General features: G+C 36.6%; 1 protein-coding gene across 7 annotated transcripts in view; it reads left to right on the top strand.

The window, feature by feature from the left end:
- The window catches only part of fmt (phosphatase 6 regulatory subunit 1-like protein fmt), a 111,796-nt gene extending 90,035 nt beyond the window's left edge, over window positions 1-21,761 (top strand). For 5 of the 7 annotated variants that reach the window (XM_083120814.1, XM_083120817.1, XM_083120812.1 and 2 more), the window contains 5 exons: window positions 9,377-9,634; window positions 11,017-11,164; window positions 12,486-12,581; window positions 19,732-19,899; window positions 21,188-21,761. In XM_083120814.1, the coding sequence (XP_082976940.1) occupies window positions 9,377-9,634; window positions 11,017-11,164; window positions 12,486-12,581; window positions 19,732-19,899; window positions 21,188-21,254 (737 nt within the window). In that variant the 3' untranslated portion in view covers window positions 21,255-21,761. The remainder of the gene's footprint in view (window positions 1-9,376; window positions 9,635-11,016; window positions 11,165-12,485; window positions 12,582-19,731; window positions 19,900-21,187) is intronic. The other 2 variants (XM_083120816.1, XM_083120818.1) reach the window with 2 other exon arrangements.
- Window positions 21,762-22,207: the final 446 nt, after the last annotated feature.

Genomic DNA, 22,207 nt, shown 5'->3' with positions numbered 1-22,207 from the left:
TATCTAGAAATATAATTTGGGGAGCCAGTACAAACCAAGTGTCTGAGAAATATTATAATAAAAGTGTTCATATTCAATACGTTAATATAATTATAGGTCGATTCATAATAATACGTAAATTAATTAATTAGTACTTAATTTCTCCGATGGGTATGGATTATTGTTGTATGTAACCACAAACTAAGAAATGGAGGAAAGGCAACGTTAATACCTATTTTGTTCTTTGTTTCTTGACTAAAAAATATTATTACATAAATAGTAAAAATACACTAAAATCAGAGATAAAACAGCAAATATTTGTCATCTACCTTACTTGTAGTTAAGACCGCTAAAATTTGTGTAAAAACAACTGTCATGGCAAGGAAATTAATATCAAAGAAGTAAAAAATTGAATATTTAAAACAAAAAGAATGATGCTACGTCCATTTGATGAAACTTTAAGTTTCTGATAAATATTTTATGTACTTTATTGTAAGTAGTGGTGACATAAGTTTTTAGAGGGACCTCCCCGATGGTGTAGTGGTTATGCTGTCGCCTTGTAATCAATAGTTGTGTGAAGGCACATAGTGGTTCGGGTCCCACTTTAAAATGTAGGTCCAGTCCCGATTATCTGTGCATAAAGTGGACTTGAAACAAAAACTCAATCTTCCTTAGTACTGTCATTGAAAGCCGTATGTTCCCAATCCAATCTCTGTGGAAATAAATGAACATCATTGGCTGATACCGACAGTCTCACAAAAGACTGACACAGAAGGGAAGAGGACAAGAATAAATTGCTGAATCCCCTTCCCACTTGAACATAGATAAAACAAAACTAATTTCACTGTGACCTTCATCCCTCTTTTCCAAGAACTCCGTAACTACCTGACCTGGCATTAGCGTGGTGGGTGGTTTAAAAACATCCATATATCTTACCACGACGAGCTTCAAGCAAGAATTGGCAATGAATGGCTTTTTTCCCACAGCGTTAACTAAACAGTTACATGCCTTCATGGCATAGACAAACCACTAAAGGCTTAATGATAAAGAAGGAACTATATACCATAGGGCTGGGGGGGGGGATTTGGGAAGGAGGAGTCAAGGGGAGTGCGGACATGCAGGAAAGGGGATCATACGGAACAAATTGGAGGACATCAGCAAATAAAACATTTTGGAATAATGTGCAGGGAAAGTATCTTTAACTGCGGCCATGGGCTTTGTTAGGTAGGGGCCTGGTGATAGCTAAGCCCTCCCATTCATTAGCATCCCCCAAATGCATAAAATAATTAAGGAAAGGGAAACTGCACACAAAATTTAGAAAATTCTCATGAAACTTTCATGTGTTATTCTTGTGGTGTGGCAGTCATACATAAGGAAAGAATTTCAGGTTATGTTTTGATGTAGAATGCAATGAAAGTTGAAGTGCATGTGTCTTTTTACGGGGTCTACATGTTCCATACAAGTTTTCAGTATATCACCGTTATTTCTTTTGATCTTCCACCTTGGAGCACTACGTAAACATTGTTACATTTAAACAATAGCGGCGTCGCATCCAGTGTTTACATAAATGTAGCCTTTCTAGAATGAGTTCCTACAATTGTTTTTTTTTTAACATGAAAAAGAGAAGCTGTCATTGTAGAGATTTGGAGAGAATAGCAGTTTTGATAGGAAAAAAGGTGTCAGTTTAAAGACGTGAATTTAGTTTTTTAGATTTGTGTTGCGTGCACAACATTTAATTCACTTCTTCAATAGACAATTTCTTAAGATCCGATAGCGTCATAATACTTATCGTGTTTCCGTTTAGTGCACTTAATTTTAGAATGTCATGTACATATATAATATGAGTTTCCGTTGAACCGTGGAAACTGTGGGCTGTCACTGTGAGCCAGTGCATGAGCTGTTGCCATATTCCACATACATTTTTGCTCATAAAAATCTGTATGAAATTGGTTTCGCAATGTGAATTTGGAATTATAATGGATTTTAAAAATAGATGCAAAGAGCTTCAAAACAAGGCCAAGATCATATGTGTAGGACAACCCAATGCTAAGAAAAAGTTGTTTCGCAAAATTGATAAGAATGTTTTTTTGACAAATTTTAAAAACCTAAAATTGTGTTTCAAACCTTTCTGCCTTCACCATACTAATATTTCATCACGATCGGACTACCCGTATATTTTATTTATAGAATTTAAAAGAGCGCGATCATTTGCAAAACTTAAAAAACAGCACTTTTCTTGTTCTCACAACGATAAAATATAGATGTCATACTCTAAAAGAATTTGTTAGCATAGATTAACGCAGAATTGAACAACCTAAATTTTGATGTAACTTGTTTTCATGTAGGTCTACTTGTTAATTCTTAACCCTTCGTGGGTCAGGCGAGAAAAAATACGTCGATGGTCACACATGGTGCCACAGACTGTTCTCCCTGTCACAAGGAAGGGTGAACGAACTTTTAAAAAGGACAAATGTTGAGACAAGCTGTTGCCTTTGCCTGCTTTTCTAGCCACTGAAAATCTTTGGTATCTGATGGTATTGGTAAAAGAAATTCAACAGATACTCACCGATGCCGACTGCAGGTATCAGTATCAGCTCAGCCCTATAATTTTACCAATGTGGTATTGTGTTGTATAAACAACCTATACAGTTCCACCAGTTTATACTCTTCCGTATACCAGCCGCACACCAGATCTGACATGACATGATGTGACGAGTCATTTTTGTTGCAAACCATCTCGGAATTTGGTCTTGCAAGGAGCGGCTTGCGACAAAATGCTCTGCGCATGCATGAATGAATCCTTTCTCTTCAGACACAGACAGAAACAGGGGCAACTTGAAGCTAGCAATTACATGTAGTCATTGAATCTTATATTAAATGGTTAATACAGTGGTGATTCCTCCATGTAGGAAGTGAGGAACTTCCTACAGTTTCATTTATACTTATTTCCAGTTTCCTACTTTTTAAGAGTTTAATGGACATTATAAAATTTTGAGCGCAATCAAGGTTCGCTACTCGACTGTCAAGAGTCTATGTCCTATCACCCGCTCCTTCCATAACTGTTGCCCAAAGATGTGACGAAGTTTTACTGCCGCTGAGGAACCTTTCTCGTCATCCTACAGGCAGATGGGTGAGGGGCAGTGCAAGGGAGGGTGGAGGTATGGGGGGGTTGTCCAGTTATATGGTTTGCGAGGAAGGTCCCGTGGGTTCCTCAACAGAGATGCCAACTCTAGCATAATGGTTCTAAACTTAGCAAAATGTGAACTTCGTTGGCACCTAGCACTCTGTGTTTGGCATAATGGAAAATCCAGCATCATCTCAAAAACGTGCATTCCTGGGAAACAGAGAAATTGAATTCTAATAAAGATATTTTGAGGAAATATTTACTTTTAAGAAAATTTCCAGATCTTGTTCGTACTTCCCTAGTGAACTTGTTTCAAACAAAAGGAAGTATGCCGACCAAGGGAAAAGCTTTTACAGGCTATGATCCACCCTCTTGTTTTCATCTTTTCTTTATCCTCCCCGATTTAACAAGGGAGGAACATTTCATAAAAGGAAATCGGTAGAAAGTTGGAGGTCACACATAAAACAAACAGACACCGTTACCAGTCATGGAATTTTCTTCAACTCTTTTCAAGCACTATGCTAAACCCATTTTTTTTGAATGGTTGAAATTCCTAACATTGCTTAACTACAATAAATAATCAATAATGCAGTTCACAACTCCAAAATAGCAAAATAAAATTGAACTTAAAACTACTACAGTCATCAGAAAATGATAGTAATAAATTAATAATAATAAAACCTAGCATAATTTTATCACATTTAGCATAATTTATGAGTTGATACAGCACCTTTTCTTATCAGGAGGTTGGTATAGGTAAAGCTATTCTTAATCCACACATGACAGGCAGGGAGGGCCTGCAGCTAACATTGCAAATCCAATGGCTAATCCAATGTACAGGTGATACATGCCACTGTGTAATTGAACGCATTTTCAAAAACTACCCTCGGTCTGTTTACCATAACTTCCTACATCCCAAAAATTCCACGAGTCGCCACTGGGTTAATATTGAATTTTCTAATCAATTATTTTCTAGAAATGTATTCACTTCACAACATATAAACCGATACATCAATTCTACATGCACACTGACACATTGATTCAGCTGTTAACTGTTATGAAAAACTTATAATGCATTGTTACCTGCTTCCCAAATTTTAAGACAGACCTACTGCATACACGGACAAAATCTGCAATCATATTTTAGCTAACAAACAAAATGACTTGTGCCATGCCTCTTTGTGACTTGTCGTGTTGTGTTGCATCACGTCGTGCTGCATTGCATTGTGTCTGATCTGGTGTGCAGCTGGCCTTATAAATATGAAAGCAGAATTATTAACAACAAAAGTTGTAATGTACGATTCTCCAAATGTTATCTGACTGCCCTTAAAGATTTCTAAGTCCAGAAATCATTAATTTGGCAACATAGCTTTTGAGCAGCAGCAGAGAGTAGCCAACTTTATTACAGGTCCCTCTACTAGGCGAGAAACCCTGTGGTGAAAGATTTACATTCTTATTTATAACATGAAGTCAGAAACTATATTAAACCAACATATTAATAGAGAAAAAAACCGAAAGCATAAATTTTAATTTATGAGATAATTTTAGAGGATACTTGCCATTCTTGTTTGAATTGGAATCATGGAAACTGTTGCAAGGTTGGAAACACTGCACTCGCTAGTGGTTCACCTGGAGGAAATCGCTCTCAAGTTTGAACACAAAATTGCATAATTATGAATCATTTATAAAAATCAAATATAAGAACACCTTTCACAGTACTGTGCAATGAGCGAAAATTAATAATTCTCTCAATTTGCAGCGAAAATCTGTTCGCAGCATAGAAAAGTGGAAGCTTTCGTAATCATCAACACGTTTCAAGGCATTTACTACAAGCGATGTTGTAGAATATCGGTAAAGTACTCACGTCACAGATCTCTTCCCCCCCCCCCCCCCCGGAATTAAGGATCGTGGGTTCAAATCAAAAAGTCTCCAAAGTTTTCTTTTTTTCTTTTTAAGTATGTGGTTGAAATACATTGAGTATGGAGTTTAGTAATTAGGAGAAGTGTGTGCAAGAGGGTTGTTTTAATTTTGTTTTAGAATGTTCGCAAACGGTGTGGAATTCGACAATTATTTCCAGCATCTCAATATACCAGTATTTGCTATTTATTTATTACTAAAGTATACTTTTCAGAGATGAGATTTATTTCAAAGCACTATATTTGCACTCAATCTAGGCATGCTATATGTGAAAAGTCTGCAATTATTTTGAAACTAATTTACATAACATATCCTTGATTATTATCACCGTTCACTCTAAGTAATTCGTTCTATTATTCTTTAAAAAGCAAAAGGAACATTCATCAATTTGGATCGAAAAATACCTAAATTGTTGTCACATTCCAACAGAAAATATTTACAATGAATGTGCTGACCCGTGCTCGGAAGTTGATGATGAAGAATCATATTTTTTTTCTGAGCCTTCAAAACAATTCTAAACCTGATATCAGTTAGTTTCCCTTCAGATAGAACAAGACAAAAATAATTTTATCATTTTTTTTTTACATTTGTCGGCCCTTTTTTTAATTTTAATGTCATTAATTTAATTTTTAAGGTTTATTTTTCTCCTTCCTTGTTTCATGAATTTTAAATGCATTTGCTTTTCAAATACTTTTGCAGCACAAATAGGATTTTAGGCCATTTTTTAAAAATAATTTTAATTTCATTCTTCTTCTATGGCACTCCGGTCCTTATTTGGTCCAAGGCCTCCCCAATCCTCCACTTTCATCCCATCCTATCCAAGGCTGCTCTCTTTCAGTTCCTAATTCTCAGTAGTTGTACTGCGTCTGCTCCAACCACTTCTTCCCATCTGTTTCTGGGTCTCCCCACTGATCTTTTCCCTCTAAAAACTTCCTTTCATCACCACCTTAGTTATTCGGCTATCATCCATCCTGATTACATGTCGTGCCCACTCTAACCCTTTAGCTCTTATATAAATTGAGATGGTGACATCTTTGTAAAGTTCAAATAATTTCTGATCGGTTCTTATTCTCCAAATATCGTGCACTCTTATTGGTCCAAATAGTTTCCGTTCAAAGTCCACCATTTCGGCTGCACTTTGATTAAAGGTCAATGTTTCACTCCCGTATATCATTATGCTGCAAATTAGGGTTTTATACAAAGTAACTTTGACTTTATGGTTTACACCATGATATTTAATCAATGGTAGTAATGATAAGTATGCTTTATTGGCTCTTTGTATTAATGTCATTCTACAGGTCATCATCAACTTCCGAGCCCTAGTGATGACTAAGCTATATTTCCTATCTGGTTTCTACACCTGTCACATGGTATCTGGCTGCTGCAATGTAGATAGCCGTCTTGAATTTAAGGTTTACTACAACTCTTGGAAGAAATCAACGTCATTTCCATGAATCTGAAGAAATATTTCGTGAAATGTTTCTCACCTTCTGAAAAAGTTTTTGCTGTATTTGGGAATTGATCTTACGACCCCTGTCGCACAAGTCGAGCACGTTACCATTACACCACAGACACCAGTAGCACTTAACATCCAGTTTTAAGAATAACATTCCACTCCATAGGTATTTTTGTTTAACAAAGTATCATATTCGTATTCACCGTTAGTTATGTGAAACGTGTTGGGATACTCATGGATGTGCAAGTAGTGTTTTTGTTTCTTCAGAAGTTCTACAAATGTAGAAGAGTAGCCAAGCACAAGCCTTTCCAATCTCACAAGTTGGAATAGTGAAATTATACATGTATATTAATTGACAGAAAGAGAGGGAGAAAGACACCTCACTATTCGAGCTGGGTATTTACAATTTCATTTTGTGTCATTTGAGATATAGGGATACAAGAAGTTGTTAAATTAAGAGACCTAAATATTGGACTATCATTCTTCACACTGTATATTGAGTGCTAGTGGTGTTTGTGGTGTAGTGATGTCGACCTCTGTGGCAGAGTGGTTAGCATGCCATGGGTTCTGGGTTCGAATCCTGGGTAAGGCATGAGAAAAACCAAGAAATGGAAAATTGAGAAAAAAGTTAGAAACTGGGGATACTACCGCTTAGGGTAGTCCTTTAATTAGTATATAAAAATGTTCGACTTGTGTGACAAGGGTCGTAAGGTCGATTCCCTACCACAGCAGAAACTTTTTCAGAAGGCAAAAAGCATAATGAAATATTTCTTCAGATTCATGGAAATGACGTTGGTTTCTTCCAAGAGTTGAAACTTTAAATTTCAGACAGCTATCTCAATTGGGGCAGAGCAGCATATACGACGTGACAGGTGCAGAAACCAGATAGGGCAAATAGCTTAGTCACCACTAGGGCTCAGAAGTTGATGACCTGCAGAATGACCTTAAAAATATTCTTAAAAATGGCATAAGATACTTTTCGCGCTGAAAATTGAAAGCTTGATTTTCGAATAAAATAAAATAGAGTAGTTGAATAATTCGATAAAACCTGTTTTTGGTGGTTTAAACTACTAAACGGCGGAAGCAAAGAGATAATTGAGCTTTTTCTATTTTAATTTCAAAGTTACATAACATGCACCGCAACTTTCCTTTTCTGTATAAATCATTCACCTCCTTTGAGAATGGATCTTCCACGATGCAGTAGACGGCCAGCAACTGAAAATACAGTAGTGTTTGGCATACATAAGATTATATATTTTTTTTAATATTGTAACTAATTTTACCGTAAGTCCTCATCTGTGGCCGTGTAGTCTAAGGCTTTGGATTCAGACGGCATAACAAAAAACGGAAAAAATACTGAAAATGAAAAAAATACCAAAAAAGGACCCACAAATGGAAAATAAAGAAGATAATAAAAATATTATTATCTGGTTCTCTCTGAAGGTGTAGAATTGTTTTGAAGATTCAGAAAAAAAAATTCTTCATCAACTTAACGGAGCCCTGATCAGCACATTCATTTTAAATACTTTCTGCTGGAATATGACAACAATTTAGGTATTTTTCGATCCAAATTGATGAATGTTCCTATTGCTTTTTAAAGAATAATAGAAGGAATTACTTAGTGCAAGGATATGTTATGTAAAGTAGTTTCAAAAGAATTGCAGACTTTTCACATGTAGCATGCCTAGATTGAATGTAAAGTGAGTGCTTTGAAATAAATCTCATCTCCGAAAATAATACTTTAGTGCCACAAATAAAAAGCTAGCAAATATATTGAGCTGCTGGAAACATTTGTCGAATTCCACACGGAATTAATTTTGGTGAACATTCTGAAACATAAATTATTCAATTTAATTATTACACTCCGGTACTTAATTTATTTTAACTACCAAAAAAAAAAAAACTTTTCGAGAGTTTTGGATTTTAACCTGCGACCCTTTATTCGTAGGGGGAAAAAACTGTGACCCGAGTACTTTACCGATACTCTACAATATTGCTTGTAGCAAATGCCTTGAAACATGTTGATGATTACGCAAGCTACCACTTTTCCATGCGAGGAACAGATTTTTGCTGCAAATTGTGAGAATTATTTTCTCTCATTGCTCAGTACTTTGCAAGGTGTTATTATATTTGATTTTTATGAACTATTCGTAATTATGCCATTTTGTGTTCAAACTTGAGTGATTTTCTCCAGGTGGACCACTAGCGAGTTCTGTGTTTCCAACCTCGTAACAGTTTCTCTGATTCCAATTTTAACATGCCGAATGGCAAGTATTCTCTAAAATTATTTCTCATACTTAGCTGTCGGTTCTTTTCTCTATTAAAATGTTGGTGTAATATAGTTTCTGACTTCATGTTATAAACAAGAATGTAAATGTTTCACCACAGGGTTTCTCTCCTAGTAGAGGGACCTGTAATAAAGTTGGCTACTCTCTGCTGCTGCTCAAGAGCTATGTTGCCAAATTAACGATTTCTGGACTTAGATATTTTCAGGGCGTTCAATTAACATTTGGAGAAGTGTACAATTTGGTGTCTCAAACAAATCACAACTTATTTGCCTTTGACAAACACTGATTGGTATTGATTAATACGTAAAATGAGTTTGGATACTACAACATTATTAGGGTATTTGCAGGTGCACTTCACCTAACACTAGGCAACAAGCTCCTTGACAATAACAAAATCTGGCTCTGTGGCCAGTTCCTGGGTTCAAATCCTGCCCTGTCTGATTGATTTGTTGTTTTAAGTCCACTTTATGCACAGAAAGGCTAATCGGGACTGGACCTACAGTTTAAAGTGGGATCCGAACTACTGTGCCATGTGCCTCCACTGGGTAAATCCTAGCCTGAGCTCATCTTAGTCACATCTTTGAAAACCACGTGGCTTGAATGTAATTCTAGGCTGGCCAGCACCCGAGACAACAACCCCTGTTGAGGCACCTGTGGCAATGGACACCGCCAACCCTTGGAGCAATGCAGAGGGTGGTTCAGAGGAGCAATCTGGGTGGGCAGACTTCAGCAGTCCAGGGTTTGCAGACTTTGAGGCAAATTTTGGTGGCAGTGAGCCTCAAGCAACAGGTGATCACAGTAAAAAGGAGAATGCTGATGAACACTCTGAGGGTGGTTCTGGCAATTGCTCTAATTCACCTTCAAACGTCCGTAAGTGTAATTTTTTATGAAATAAGTGAATTTAATTTAATAATGTTAACTTTAAAGAATTGAAATCTTTGCAAATGGTCCATGCTGTCACAATATATTAGAGGATTTCAGCCACTGTAGAGAAAGATCTTATTAAAATTAATTACAACTTTAAAAAAGCTGCTGGCAAACCAGAAGAACACACTGTAGAGTTTTTTTTACAAGGATTCACTCAACAGCATGACATACCTGGAATATATGGCCTTAAAATATTAAGGAATTGGAAAGCTCCATTTTGCATTTCATGTAAAAAAAAAAGTAATGTGGGTTATTTTTAAGCCAAATTGTTTGTATTTGTTCCCAAGTGGATGGTGGCAATGGCTACAGAAATTGATATAATGAATTATCATCAGTTTTAGTAATTTTTTTAAAAGTATATCGATGTGTTTTCATTCCCAGACAGACTAATTCCCTTCTCTTTTTAACAACATAGATTGAACCAGTAATTAGAGGTTATCCGACTTGACACAGTCTGACATTTAAGTAATGAGGCTGATTTTATGTTGTCCTACATGTGCATTTTATCTGTGAAGTAATGTGTTCCTGGTGTAGTGTGGTCCATAATCTACAACTTGGCACCACCTCATGAACTTGCAATGGGCATGCTAGGAATTATGCCACCATGCCATGAGGAAGGTGTAAGAGTATCATCACGTAATCGCCATGGAGCAGCAAGTGAACATGAAGTTTCATGAAATACATTCTGAAAATGCTCTACGATAATGCACGGTGCCAGCAAGCAGTGGTTTTATAGGTATTCCTAGTCCTAAAACAAGTTAGTGGGTTGAATCATCCTCTCTACTTCCAAGATTTATCCCCCTTTGATTATTTCCTGTTCCCGAAAATGAAGCTGCTGCTGAAATTACGCACGTGATGAATACAGCAACATCAAACTGTTCGTGATGTCCAATCTTCAAGTTATCCCACATTAAAACCTGTAGATGTATTTTCAGTTATTGGCCAACCATGTCAGTTGCTGTATTGATGTGGAAGGGATGCACTTTAAATAATAAAAAGAGGCAATGTTAAATATTTTGTTTCCTTTGAATTTGATAATGACTGTCTCATTATTTAATTGTCGGACTGTGTATTAAGAGAAATATTCTAATGAATCAGTTTCTATTTTGTTGAATTGTGACAGTTCTGTAATGTGTGTCATCCATGAATTATTAAGGACCCTACTTGTGGACTTGAAATATACATTATAATCCTAGCAATTTCAGGAAGGTTGTAAGATAAGAGTTGGCCAGTTTGAAAACTGAACTCTCTCCTAGTTTTTCACTTTATAATTTATAAACTTTAGTGCATAATATAAATTTTAACATGATGTTTGACCTTTGCAGCAGCAACAGATGGAGAGAAGGAAGCCTTTGTTCAAAAGGAATCTGAAGGTGTCCCAGTCATGGCTGCATCACAAGAAGACTGTGGGAATGATGTTTCAGGCTGTGGTGATAACTCGCAAGGCCAAAGACAAAGTGAAACAGTAGATAGGTAAAATTCTTTTCTATTATTTACATTATCACTAGAGCTGAGCGGATACTGATGTATCAACATCAGTCATCATTCATATCAGAAAGCATCAGTTAGAACTGCGTAACCAGTTTAAGCTTATCCCGTTGTCTTGTGGTACACAAAAAAATGAATGTTTTTGTGGAATCCAAATATACTGTATTTTTACAAGTAGTATGTGACAAAAGTACAAGGTATGTACTGAAAGTAATGAGCCAAGTGATATTACTCAAAGTCGGGAATCCACTATCTCTTTCTGTTCATGCTGATAATTATGGCAATTTATAACCGAGTTTTGCTTCAAAAATATTCTTAATTTCAATCAATTTTGCGTAACTTACGGTATGATTAGATTTTATGAAACACCTGGACTCTGGAAAAGTATCAGCTGGTATCAGGGATGGAATTCCAACTGATTCTTTACAATACGGATACATCAGTTTCAGCTCAGCAATATTAAAAATACATTGTCAGCAAGGCATGGAAGAGTGAACATCATGATAGTGCAGTGCAACTGCTTTCATGTATTTTCACTTATCTGACTACTTTTTAACAGTTTTTTTAAATTATTTTTTTTACCTTTTATCATGTTTCAAGTTCAAATCTTGCCCTGCCTCCTGGTGAAAGTTGGAAGAAGTTAGAAGTATGTTCCAAGTGAGCATTCTTATGTTACAAATGTAAAGGTAATTAGCTAGAAATAAAAATTATGTAGGGTAACAAGGTAATAGTACACACAAGAAAAGAATTGTATGATGAAATCAATTATTTATTCCATGATATAAGTGTGGTTTTTATATTATTGTTAATGTTTCATCTAATAATATTAACATCACATTGTGCATGTACTATTCAGATATTTGTTTTTCCTTAAGAATCTGTTGTTTCTTTATAGTGCTTATTTACAAATTTCAAAGTACTTCTCTACTTATCCAGTAACACAAGAAACACAGAACAATAACAAAATTAATACAAATGAACATTCTAGAAATGATGGTAAAAATGAAACTGGATACTTTCATATAAGCAGAATTACATTGATACATGCACAATTTCTGAATGGGAATGATGTATGTATTTGCAGAGTTACATGTAGCTATTAAGGGCCTCTGTCTAATGGCATAGGCATAGTGGTAATGCTGTCAACTTGCAATCAAGGATTCCCTGGTTTGATTGGTGTAATGTTTTTTTTTTGTTTTTTGTTTTTGGTTGTTGTTTTGTTACATACAAGAATCATAATCTCATTTTAGATGGAAATTATATAACATGGTTTTGAAAAACTGTTTATAATGATGATCTTTTGCAGTGAACTAGTTGAATCTGATGATAATGCAAACCCAAGCAGCTTGCCTGTGAAGAATACTTCGAATAATGAAGCTGAAGAACTTATGGACAATTATAGGTATGAAATATTGATTTGATATTCTTGTGATCAAGAAATTAAGAAATGTGTTACATTTTTGCTTCTAGAGAAACTAATTGCATGTAAATGCATTCTGTGAGTAAAATCATTAAGTGCTTGATTTTCTATGTTGGTGAACTTTTTGATTTTTTGATTAGCCATCTACCAGTTAAAATTGCATGCAGATTGCTTGCAATCTTAACCAGCACCGGGGTTTTGAATGTGAAAATAAGCCATGATTAGCTGATCATCAGTTGACTTAGAACAATCATGAGTTGGCAATCCTGGGTTAAGGAGTTTGATTAATCTGCCATCTAGATGTATCAATTCAAGTGAAATTTCGATTTTTGCATTCACCTGTTGTGGAAATGTGATTACAAGGCACATGCAATTGTTGAAATCACAAGTTTCATTATAAATACCAAGGCTCGTGCACTCAATTTGCATATTATTACAAAGAAGTACATGTAAGGGGATGAATTATGAAGATTCGTAATGAAATATTGCATGTTCATTTTTCATCAATCACACAGCAGAATTTCTCACTTTTCCCTCTTCAGCTTTTTGCAGAAATCTGTTTCTGTTCAACATATTATTATTATTATTTTCAATGATTAACTTATGAACCAATAGTATCCTATTGAAAGTATTTCATTCAACATACAAGTTAAATACGGAGAAACTAGTACTCACTTTATCCGCGAAACTGTTTTTTCTTCTTAGTTCTATCAATTTCAGTGGCCACTGCCACCATCCTCGTTGGAACTTGCTGTACTGTCGCTTGGTGTGCGTCTTTTGTTTGTAGTTCTCCAGCTGCCACTAGGTGCACTGTTGTTAACTGTACGTCTGCATCCATGTCGTTGGCTATTTCCCAGTGTTAACTGTTGTAGTAGGGGAATCCAAGTGTGGTGTGCCTGCCTTACGATTGGTGAACAAGCGAACTATTGCCAAAATGATAGTCATTAAATGCTGCTTTCTCTAGCGTTTTAACACATTCTAAAAGTGTGACTCGGGTGTCTTTGTTATGCCTCCCCCCACAAAAATGTATGTGGACAATTGAGAACATGGCTCAATCACTATTCTCATTTCTTTATCTACGTAATTGTTCCCAGTAGAAGGGGGAAGGAGAGAGGGAGCGGGGGAGGAACTTGCTTGGAAAACTTTCCTTTCTTGTTTGTCGGGAGAAAGTAAGAATAATTTGCCAATCCTGGTTATCCGATATTGGTTTAGGAACGAGTGAAAAAAGTCGCTAATATCCTCTCACAAAATATAATTAATCTGCAACTGCTGTGCATGGCCAGTGGCATGCCCAGGATTTTTGAAAGGGAGGGGTGTGAATAGTCAGCCCTAATTTTGCCATATTTTCCTGCCTACAACGTTCTTTTTTTTTTTTTTTTTTTAGGAATAATGGGTCAAGGGGAAGGGGGGTATGATCCCCATCAACCTGCTCTTGGGCACGCCACTGTGCAGGGATCACTACCAACCCCCTCTTGGGCACACCACTGTGCAGGGCTATTCACAAAGCAGTCTTCTTTCTAATGCATCTATTTGCATACAAAATATTGCTCGTGTGTCCCTTACTATACAATAATCCTTCCCCCTTTCTTTCTGTAACTTGTTCAGGAATAAGCAAGCTGCTGACTAAAAAAAAACATGAATGCAGTAGTCCAGCTTTTCTTGTCTTCAACAAGTGCTTTATCGTTAAAACGCACAGACAAATTATATTCTGCCACCTGTGCGTTGGTGCCAGTCTGTCTGAAGGGAGGCTGCTACCGGCGCCAGTGTTATGTCTAGCTCATCCAAAGCAGTCCCTTGCCTATATCCTGACAGCAATGACTCATCCAACATAAAGGATGCAATTTTTTGTTCTTGTCTTGCCTTCTGATAAACAAAACTTTAACTCTTATCTTGCGGATAACACAAGATTAATCCCTTTGAACACTAGAGTCAGGATTTTCGAGTGGAATGGGGTACGTATACATTTTCTTTTTCCCTCCCCGATGGCATCGTGGTAACATCGTCGTTTTGTAATCAAGGGGTTCCAGGTTAGATACCCGGTGGAGGCACATAGTGGTTTGGATCCCACTTTAAACTGTAGGTCCAGTCCCGTGTATAAAGTGGACTTAAAATCTTTAGCGGACTGAGCCTCGCGTGCCTGTATTCCCGTTGAGGCCGGCACCTTTACAAGCGTACACTTTTCAAACTTGCCGCTAGTACAAAAAAATCGTAGCTCGAGAACTAATTGTCGTACAGAGAAGGAAATTGTTTTTTTCTTCTTAAATACACTGCTTTTAGCGGATGTAAAATTTATACATGACAAAAGACCACTCTATGAGGATCTGTAATGCTTGTGCCGCATCTTTGAAAAAAGAAAAAAAAAATATATACAGTCAACTCTCGATTTAACGACCTTTCACAGTTCCCGGGAAAAGGGTCGTTATTTCGAAGGGGTCGTTATTGGAATTTGCACCAATTTTCAGCTTAAAGGGAGCTCAAATGGACACAAAGATGCCTAGGAGATGGTAACACCATTTATCCTGGTAGTTATGCAACCTGTTATGCACAGGATGTGTGTTGTGAGAAGGAAAATAGAACATGAAAAAGTTTTCACAAACAAGAATTTAAAATAATGTTACTTTCTGTCAATTGTGCACAGTCTAGTTCATGAGAAACCCGTTTGCAGTGAGACCAATGGAAAGGAAAACAATCTCTCGCTTATTGCAAGCGAAACTCGAAGAATCTTGACACCAGTCAGACTGGTGCCAACAAGAGTCGGGAGATAATCGGGCAGAATGAATGTTGGATTTTATATAGGTTTACTGGAGCATTGTCTGTTACAAGATTGACTGGTAAGATTAGATATCTCTGGAGAAACAACACAACCTCTCTAGGTACCAGACAAAAAAAATAATAAAGGCAGGGCTGTAATTTTCATTCTGGTTCGGCTGTGTAAAATACATCGTAAAAAAAGAGTCACTTTTCTTTGCTTCAACCAACTTCATTCACCCTCCTTCCCCATTCAAGGGAGCAGTCCAAACTCCTTCCTTGACTTGCATTGTAATCCAGAGTGAAAAAGGAAACGCGCAACTTGCGATCTGTTTTCACCCAATGCGTATTCTATTACACGTCATTAAACAGCGTGGCAGTGGATAATCATTTGGGTTTGGAATTGAATTTCACTTTAAACTGTATAGTAAGCCCGATTAGCCCATCATAAAATGAACTGAAAACAAGCTTTATGAAACTGCCCATTTTTACATATCAAAATGGTAGATCGTTATTTACTCTCACATTAATCCACGATTTAATGATTTAATGTTGTATTTAGGAGTATTCTCGATGTCAGACATCCACCGCTCCAAACGTTTTCCCCTTGAATAATGTCTTTTTAATCGGTCTCAGCGACCATTCCTACATTGAACTCTTTTTTTTTTTTTCCTCCACATGAATGGTTCTGAAAAAAAGCGGATGCAAATTAAATTTACAGATTTGCTTATCAGAAGGCGCAGAACATGAAGTTATTTTAACTCTTGTTTTCCTTTCTGAAGATCGAATTTCGTTATCGTCAAATCAAAACAGCTTTGCGAGATTCAAAACAATAACTTTTTCCTTCACGCTGGATGAGTCATCGCTGTTAGCTGGAAGTTCAAGCAACAGGTGGCGGAAGAGAAAAATCCCAGCATTTTAAAGATAACGGAACTGTCGAAGACGGAACTTTTAACAGCAGTAAAGAAGAAAGAAATGACCCTTGCTTTATGTTTTACCATGCGACAGACAATAATACGGGCAATATTTCCTATGCAGAGGAAAAAAAAAACAATTCTGCAATTATCAACATTGCCATGCACACCAGTGGCGGAGAATGAGCTGGGGAAAGGGAGTTGGGTCACTTGTTTTTACTTGTTCTATGGTTTTTGTTCATTTCAAGAAATTATCCAGAACTGGTTGCCCCAGTTTAGAGGTCAAAGGAAAGGAAGAGGGGTGGGTCCTTTTCCACCCTCACCTGTAATCAGCCCACATCAGCAAGAAAATCGTGGCTGAAACAATCTGCATCGCACCCCCCCCCCCTTCCCCAACGTTTGCTGACAGGAAAAGAGGGAGAAGTCAGCCAACGGAACACTTTTTTGGCAGATATTACGACATCGACACAATTAGGAAAACGTATGAAGTGGGAAACGGGAGTTATGATGAAGTGTTGCAGGGAACAAAGAACACTTTTTAAATGAACGCTGTTGCCGGAAGTTGTCGTCTACAAGGCCGAGAGTTGCTCACTCACGGGAACCTTCTGAACTAGGGCAGAGCTGGACAGATGGGCCAGACTTCCAGGCACCACGCATCTGTATTTTCGAAACATTCCTGCGATCTCATCTCTCAAGGTGGTGTATTTATCGATGAAAGAGCTTGACCTGCCGTACACATTGGCAAAGTCTGCAAGTCCAGCAGTCATTTCAGGCTGGTCCCCCCCCCCCTCTCCTCCGCGAGTTTTAAGCAGCTCTTAGGACAAGGAAACAAATCAAGTCGATTTAAAATAACATCCAAGCACATTCGATCTTCTTTCCTCGTGTATCCAAGAGCAAGCCTGGCAAAACAAGCCTGGCACGTTGGGTAGCGGCTGTCGGGTGCAGGGTAACATTGGTGTGCTTGAGGGAGGGGAGGGCAGAGGTCAAGTGCTATTGGATATCAAAATTTAGTCCATCCAGCACCCATAGGGCCGACGCTAGAAGCGAAATTCCGTAATTACGCAAAACTGAAATCATGAAATCATGGCGTTCGGAAATTTTGCATAATTAATAATTATGGAATTTCACTCCTAGCGTCGGTCCTATGGATGCACCAAATTTTGAGGGACACAATAAAATAACACTCTATAAGGATATGTAATGCTCGTGTCGCAACTTTGAAAATAAATAATAATAAAACTGAAATCATGGCATTAGGAAATTTTGCGTAATTACGGAATTTTGCTTCTAGCGTTGGCCCTACGGATGCTGGATGGACGAAATTTTGAGGGATACAGAATAGAATACCCCTCTATGAGGACATGTAAATCTTGTGTCGCAACTTTCAAAAAAACAACCTGAAATTAAGGTGTTCGAAAATTTTGCGTAATTACGGAATTTCGCTTCTAGCGTCGACCCTATGCATGCTGGATGGACCAAATTTTTAGGGGGACACAATAAAATACCACTCTATGAGGATATGTAAGGATCGTGTCGCAACTTTGAAAAAAAAATTAAAATTATGACGTTTGGAAATTTTGCATAATTACGGAATTCCACTTCTAGCGTCGGCCCTATGGACGCTGGATGTACCAAATTTTGAGGGAAGCACAACAAAGGACCACTCTATGAGGATATGTAGATGCACAATTGTTTGGTAAATAAAAAAGCAAAATTTTGGTATAAAAACAGTCAATTTCAGGTTCAAAAGCAGTAAATAAAATGAAATTTCGCTGTTATAGCAGTATATAAAATGACATTTTCGTTTTAAAAAAGTGAATATAATGCCATATTTGATTTACAAAATGCACTATTATACAAAATAAACATATACCTTCTAATAGCACAGAACAGAATATTATGTTTATTCCTGTATAAAGGGGTCCATTTTTGCATCTCAAATATATACAGCAGAATTTATCAATTTTCCGTGAATTGCATAACTCACAGGATACTTCAGACTTCAGAACGTGTCGCGTCGGTATATAAACGGTAAATTTCGTGATTAAGTCTATTTCGCATTTTGCAGTTCATTTCGCATCATTTCGTGACAAAACAGGGTAGGAAAATGCACCTCACACCTTTCAGAAACATGAAATATTAACATTAGACTGTGTTATTTCACATTTCATGTTTTCGTCAAAAACAAAATATGCATGCCTCTAAGGATATGTAATGCTCCCGCCACAACTTTGAAAGAAAGATTGAAATTACAGCGTTCAGAAATTTTGCGTAATTACGGAAAAATTCGAACTTTGGGATTTTGCCCCCGCTTCCCCTCCCCCCCAGATTCTTAATTGTCGGAAGTTACTTAAAATGTTGCTTTTTGTTCATTCTTACATTTAGAATTTAATTTTTTTAAAAAGATGCAGTGGCTGAGCAGTTATAGCCTTTTATCTTCAATTTATGCCATAGTAACAAAAGGGAAAAAGTGGTTATTTCAAGTGGCGGTTGCAGGAAGAAAAAGGCACACAGTGTATGATCGTTGCTTTACTTCAAAGACATTCACACGTTAAAATAAGTCAGTGTTCAAGTTATCTGAGATTTCATTTTCCATAATAACAAGTACTGCAACTTCTGTCTTCAACAACCGTATTATCTTTAAATATGATGGTAATAAGACCCAGCGGAACTGTACCCTGCAGATCGCTGTTGACTCACCCTCCCTTTCTTCAGCTTGTTTGTAATACAGGCTGGGAAGTGTGGCGCCAGTGACTTGTCTGACAGCTTGAAAGATATCAATCTCCGATCTGCTTCAGGCAGATACGACTTGCCGAAGGCAATGTAAAGAACAATAGCAAGCACAGGCCAATCTAGTTGAAGGGTGCATAGCCCCTCCCCTTCTCTCCGATGCAAGCGATAAAAATAGAATTCCAAGTCGAGAGTCTGGTCCCATGGTTGCAGCTGATAAGAAACCTGTATGAGAGCAAGTGGCAGATGTTTTCATCACAGAAATCTTGAACTCAAAGATCAGCATTCTTTTCAGCACGTCGAGTTAAAAACATATAACTGAAGTGTTTTCCGTGTTGGGACTGAACTCGTCAAACATATAAGCGGAAAAATCGTATAAGTGAAATATAATAGTATGCAGCCTTATGGGAATTGGAAGGGACCACCAGAAAAAATGTACTAACGAGTAAAACGTACTATCGCAAAACGTATAATTGCTATTTCACTGTAGTAAAAAATAAATGTCTGAATATGCAACTACATTTTCACCTCAAAACACACATTTATTATGGTCAGTGATCGATTCAGGTTCTTCAAAAACCATTTGGAATTTTATATCAGACCGTTAAAATATCAGTTATCGGTATGGGCAAATTTTATGTTTGCATCGGCAAACATTTTATACCGGTCCATTCCTAATTTCCATAAAGAGCCATGTATTGCTCCATCTAATATTTATTATTTATTGTTATTTCTTTTAGATTTCTAGCAACTCAAGGATTAATGACTAGCGGAACAACATGCAACAGCACCATGGAAGGTGTCCCAGCAGAAGTGGATATGGAGGAAACAAGTTCAGCACAGGAAAAGACAGCAAGTGAACCACTGCAAGTAACAAAGCATGAACAAGGAAAAGGTGAAGACTCTGTGTAAGTTGTTCTATCATTTGTTTGTATCAATTCTCCAAAAAATTACCCTTCCAGAAAATTACCCTTTCATTAATAAAAACATGAAAATGTCCTTTCATTGTGTAAGAACTAATTTCTAATGTTTGCTGCAAGGGCGTAGGCAATAATTTTTGTCAGACTGTGCCCAAAACAGGATTTAAAATAACAACCTCCAATGTATATTAATTGTGACTAATGCATTCATAAAATACTACTTTTGCATTTGGCAGAAAAATTATGATTTTCAAGATCATCTTTACAGAATATGTGCAAAATTTGGTTAAATTGTGAAGAAACAATAAAAATTAAGGCAGAGCTGATACCAATGTCGGTGTCTATCCGTATCAGAAAATTAGTAGTTTGGATTTATCGGTTGGATTTTATATACAGGTACCAGCCGATACTTTTCCAACATGGGATATGCAAATAATGCCACCCTGCTACTTCATGGAGTCTAATTATCCTGAAAGTTATGCAAAATTTGAAGTTTCCATAGATTTTGTACCACAGTATTATGTGAAATAACTTTATTTTGTGAAGAGATTTTTGTTTTCTGATGGTTTTTTTAAATATTTTAAAGCAAAAAACTGATAAATTTTACCTATAATTTGAGTGGAATACTCTCGCACTAATATTAATGAATATTTGAAAAACTTGTAGTTGTTTCAATTTTTAAGCATTGGAGGGAATTTGTATGAATATTCATATGAGTGGAGATAGTTCTTGACTTATGTCATAAAACTTACTACTTGACTGTTAGAAAACTTGAATAAATAATAATAATAATAAGCAAAACTGGAAGATTGGTGTGATGAAAAAAGTTAATGCCATGAAAGCATAAGGGGTATGGAGCAATGCTGCACACATTCCCTATTTAGTATCAGTGAGGACATGATTTGCAATGTGCAAGTGTAACGGAAACTCTATTGGTTGAAAGTACTACCCTAATAAGTACTGTTTATTGTTGTTGTGGACTTGTTCTACCAAAAGCATGTATTATAGTCTTTAAAAAGCCTTTTTATTACATACATTTATTACACAATATTGAGGTCTTCACTTGTTAACTTTCATTGTATAAAAGTAAAAATGCAAAATTTAGTAAACTAATTAATAGAACTTTGAAATATCAGTTTCACTGATAAGTAAGTACTTTTATCTGGTACATTAATTTGCTGCCTCATTTTCAATTCCTTGAAACATGCATTGATAAATTAAGTGAAACGTTTTAAAATTTAAGTACAAAAAATAATGACTAGTGATTCTTTCACAGCAGCAATGTAACAGAGGTTAGTCCTGTAGAGGAGCCGGCAGCAGCTGCCACCAACGGCCCTGTTTGAAGACCGGGGATTGATAGGAGTGCAAATCTGCTTGTGACTCAGTGATACTGTGCTTGTGTGGAGAGAACAAAGTGCTGCTAAGCAAAGCATATCATGACTTAGGTGTTATGTACAGACTTTTTTCAGAAAATAACAGTGTATTTAAAGATTTGTGCCTCAAATTCGGATGGACTCGAAATGAGACATCTATTGAAGAAAGAAGTCTTCTGATAAAATATTAAGGTGTTTGAAGCAATATTAGAACGTTGTATCATATATACTGATGCTTCCATCACAAACCAATTCATACTCCCAAAAGTGTTGTAAATTTAGAAGCTTTTTAAAACAGAAAAAAAATAATTAAAAATCAGAAACTCATCTGAAGTGTCACATCTTCAGGGATAAGTACTAAATTAGATGTGTTTGCAGGAATTAAATGTAATATGCAATGGGTACTGCGAGTTCCTGTTACAGTCACCTACATGTAAGGCGTTAAATGCTGTTAGGGGAATATATAAGTTAATGAAATAGTTGTTTATTTTGTAGTACACCCTTTCTTTAGTTTGTGCATATATGAATTAGGTTGTATTGAAAAACACCCTTCCCCCATTTTTGAGCATATAGGTTGCAAACATCTCTCAAAGAATTTAGCCAATTTAAAGAATATCTAGCTGAGCCTTGGGAGGTCTTGTATTTGATTACATAAAAATGTTCATCTCACTATGAAGGATATTGTATCGTCAGTTATCATTGGAAAATAGGGTATTAACACTGTTTCTATGAAAAATAATTGCACATATCTAATTATATATAGTGGAACCTCGATTTGACATTTTTCAGGGGACAAAGCTGAACAAACTTAAAATGCGGGAAAATGTAAAATCAAGCAAGTGTTTTAATATTTTGCTAAGTTGGGACCATCAAGATTGAATGTATAATGCGAGAAAATGTAAAATCGTTCCACTTCATATGTA

This window comes from Lepisma saccharinum, chromosome 4, assembly GCF_977018435.1.
Source record: "Lepisma saccharinum chromosome 4, izLepSacc3.1, whole genome shotgun sequence".
NCBI classification, from domain to species: Eukaryota; Metazoa; Arthropoda; class Insecta; order Zygentoma; family Lepismatidae; genus Lepisma; species Lepisma saccharinum.
The sequence above is the reverse complement of the archived record's forward strand: the minus strand, read 5'-3'. Positions and strand labels throughout refer to the sequence as shown.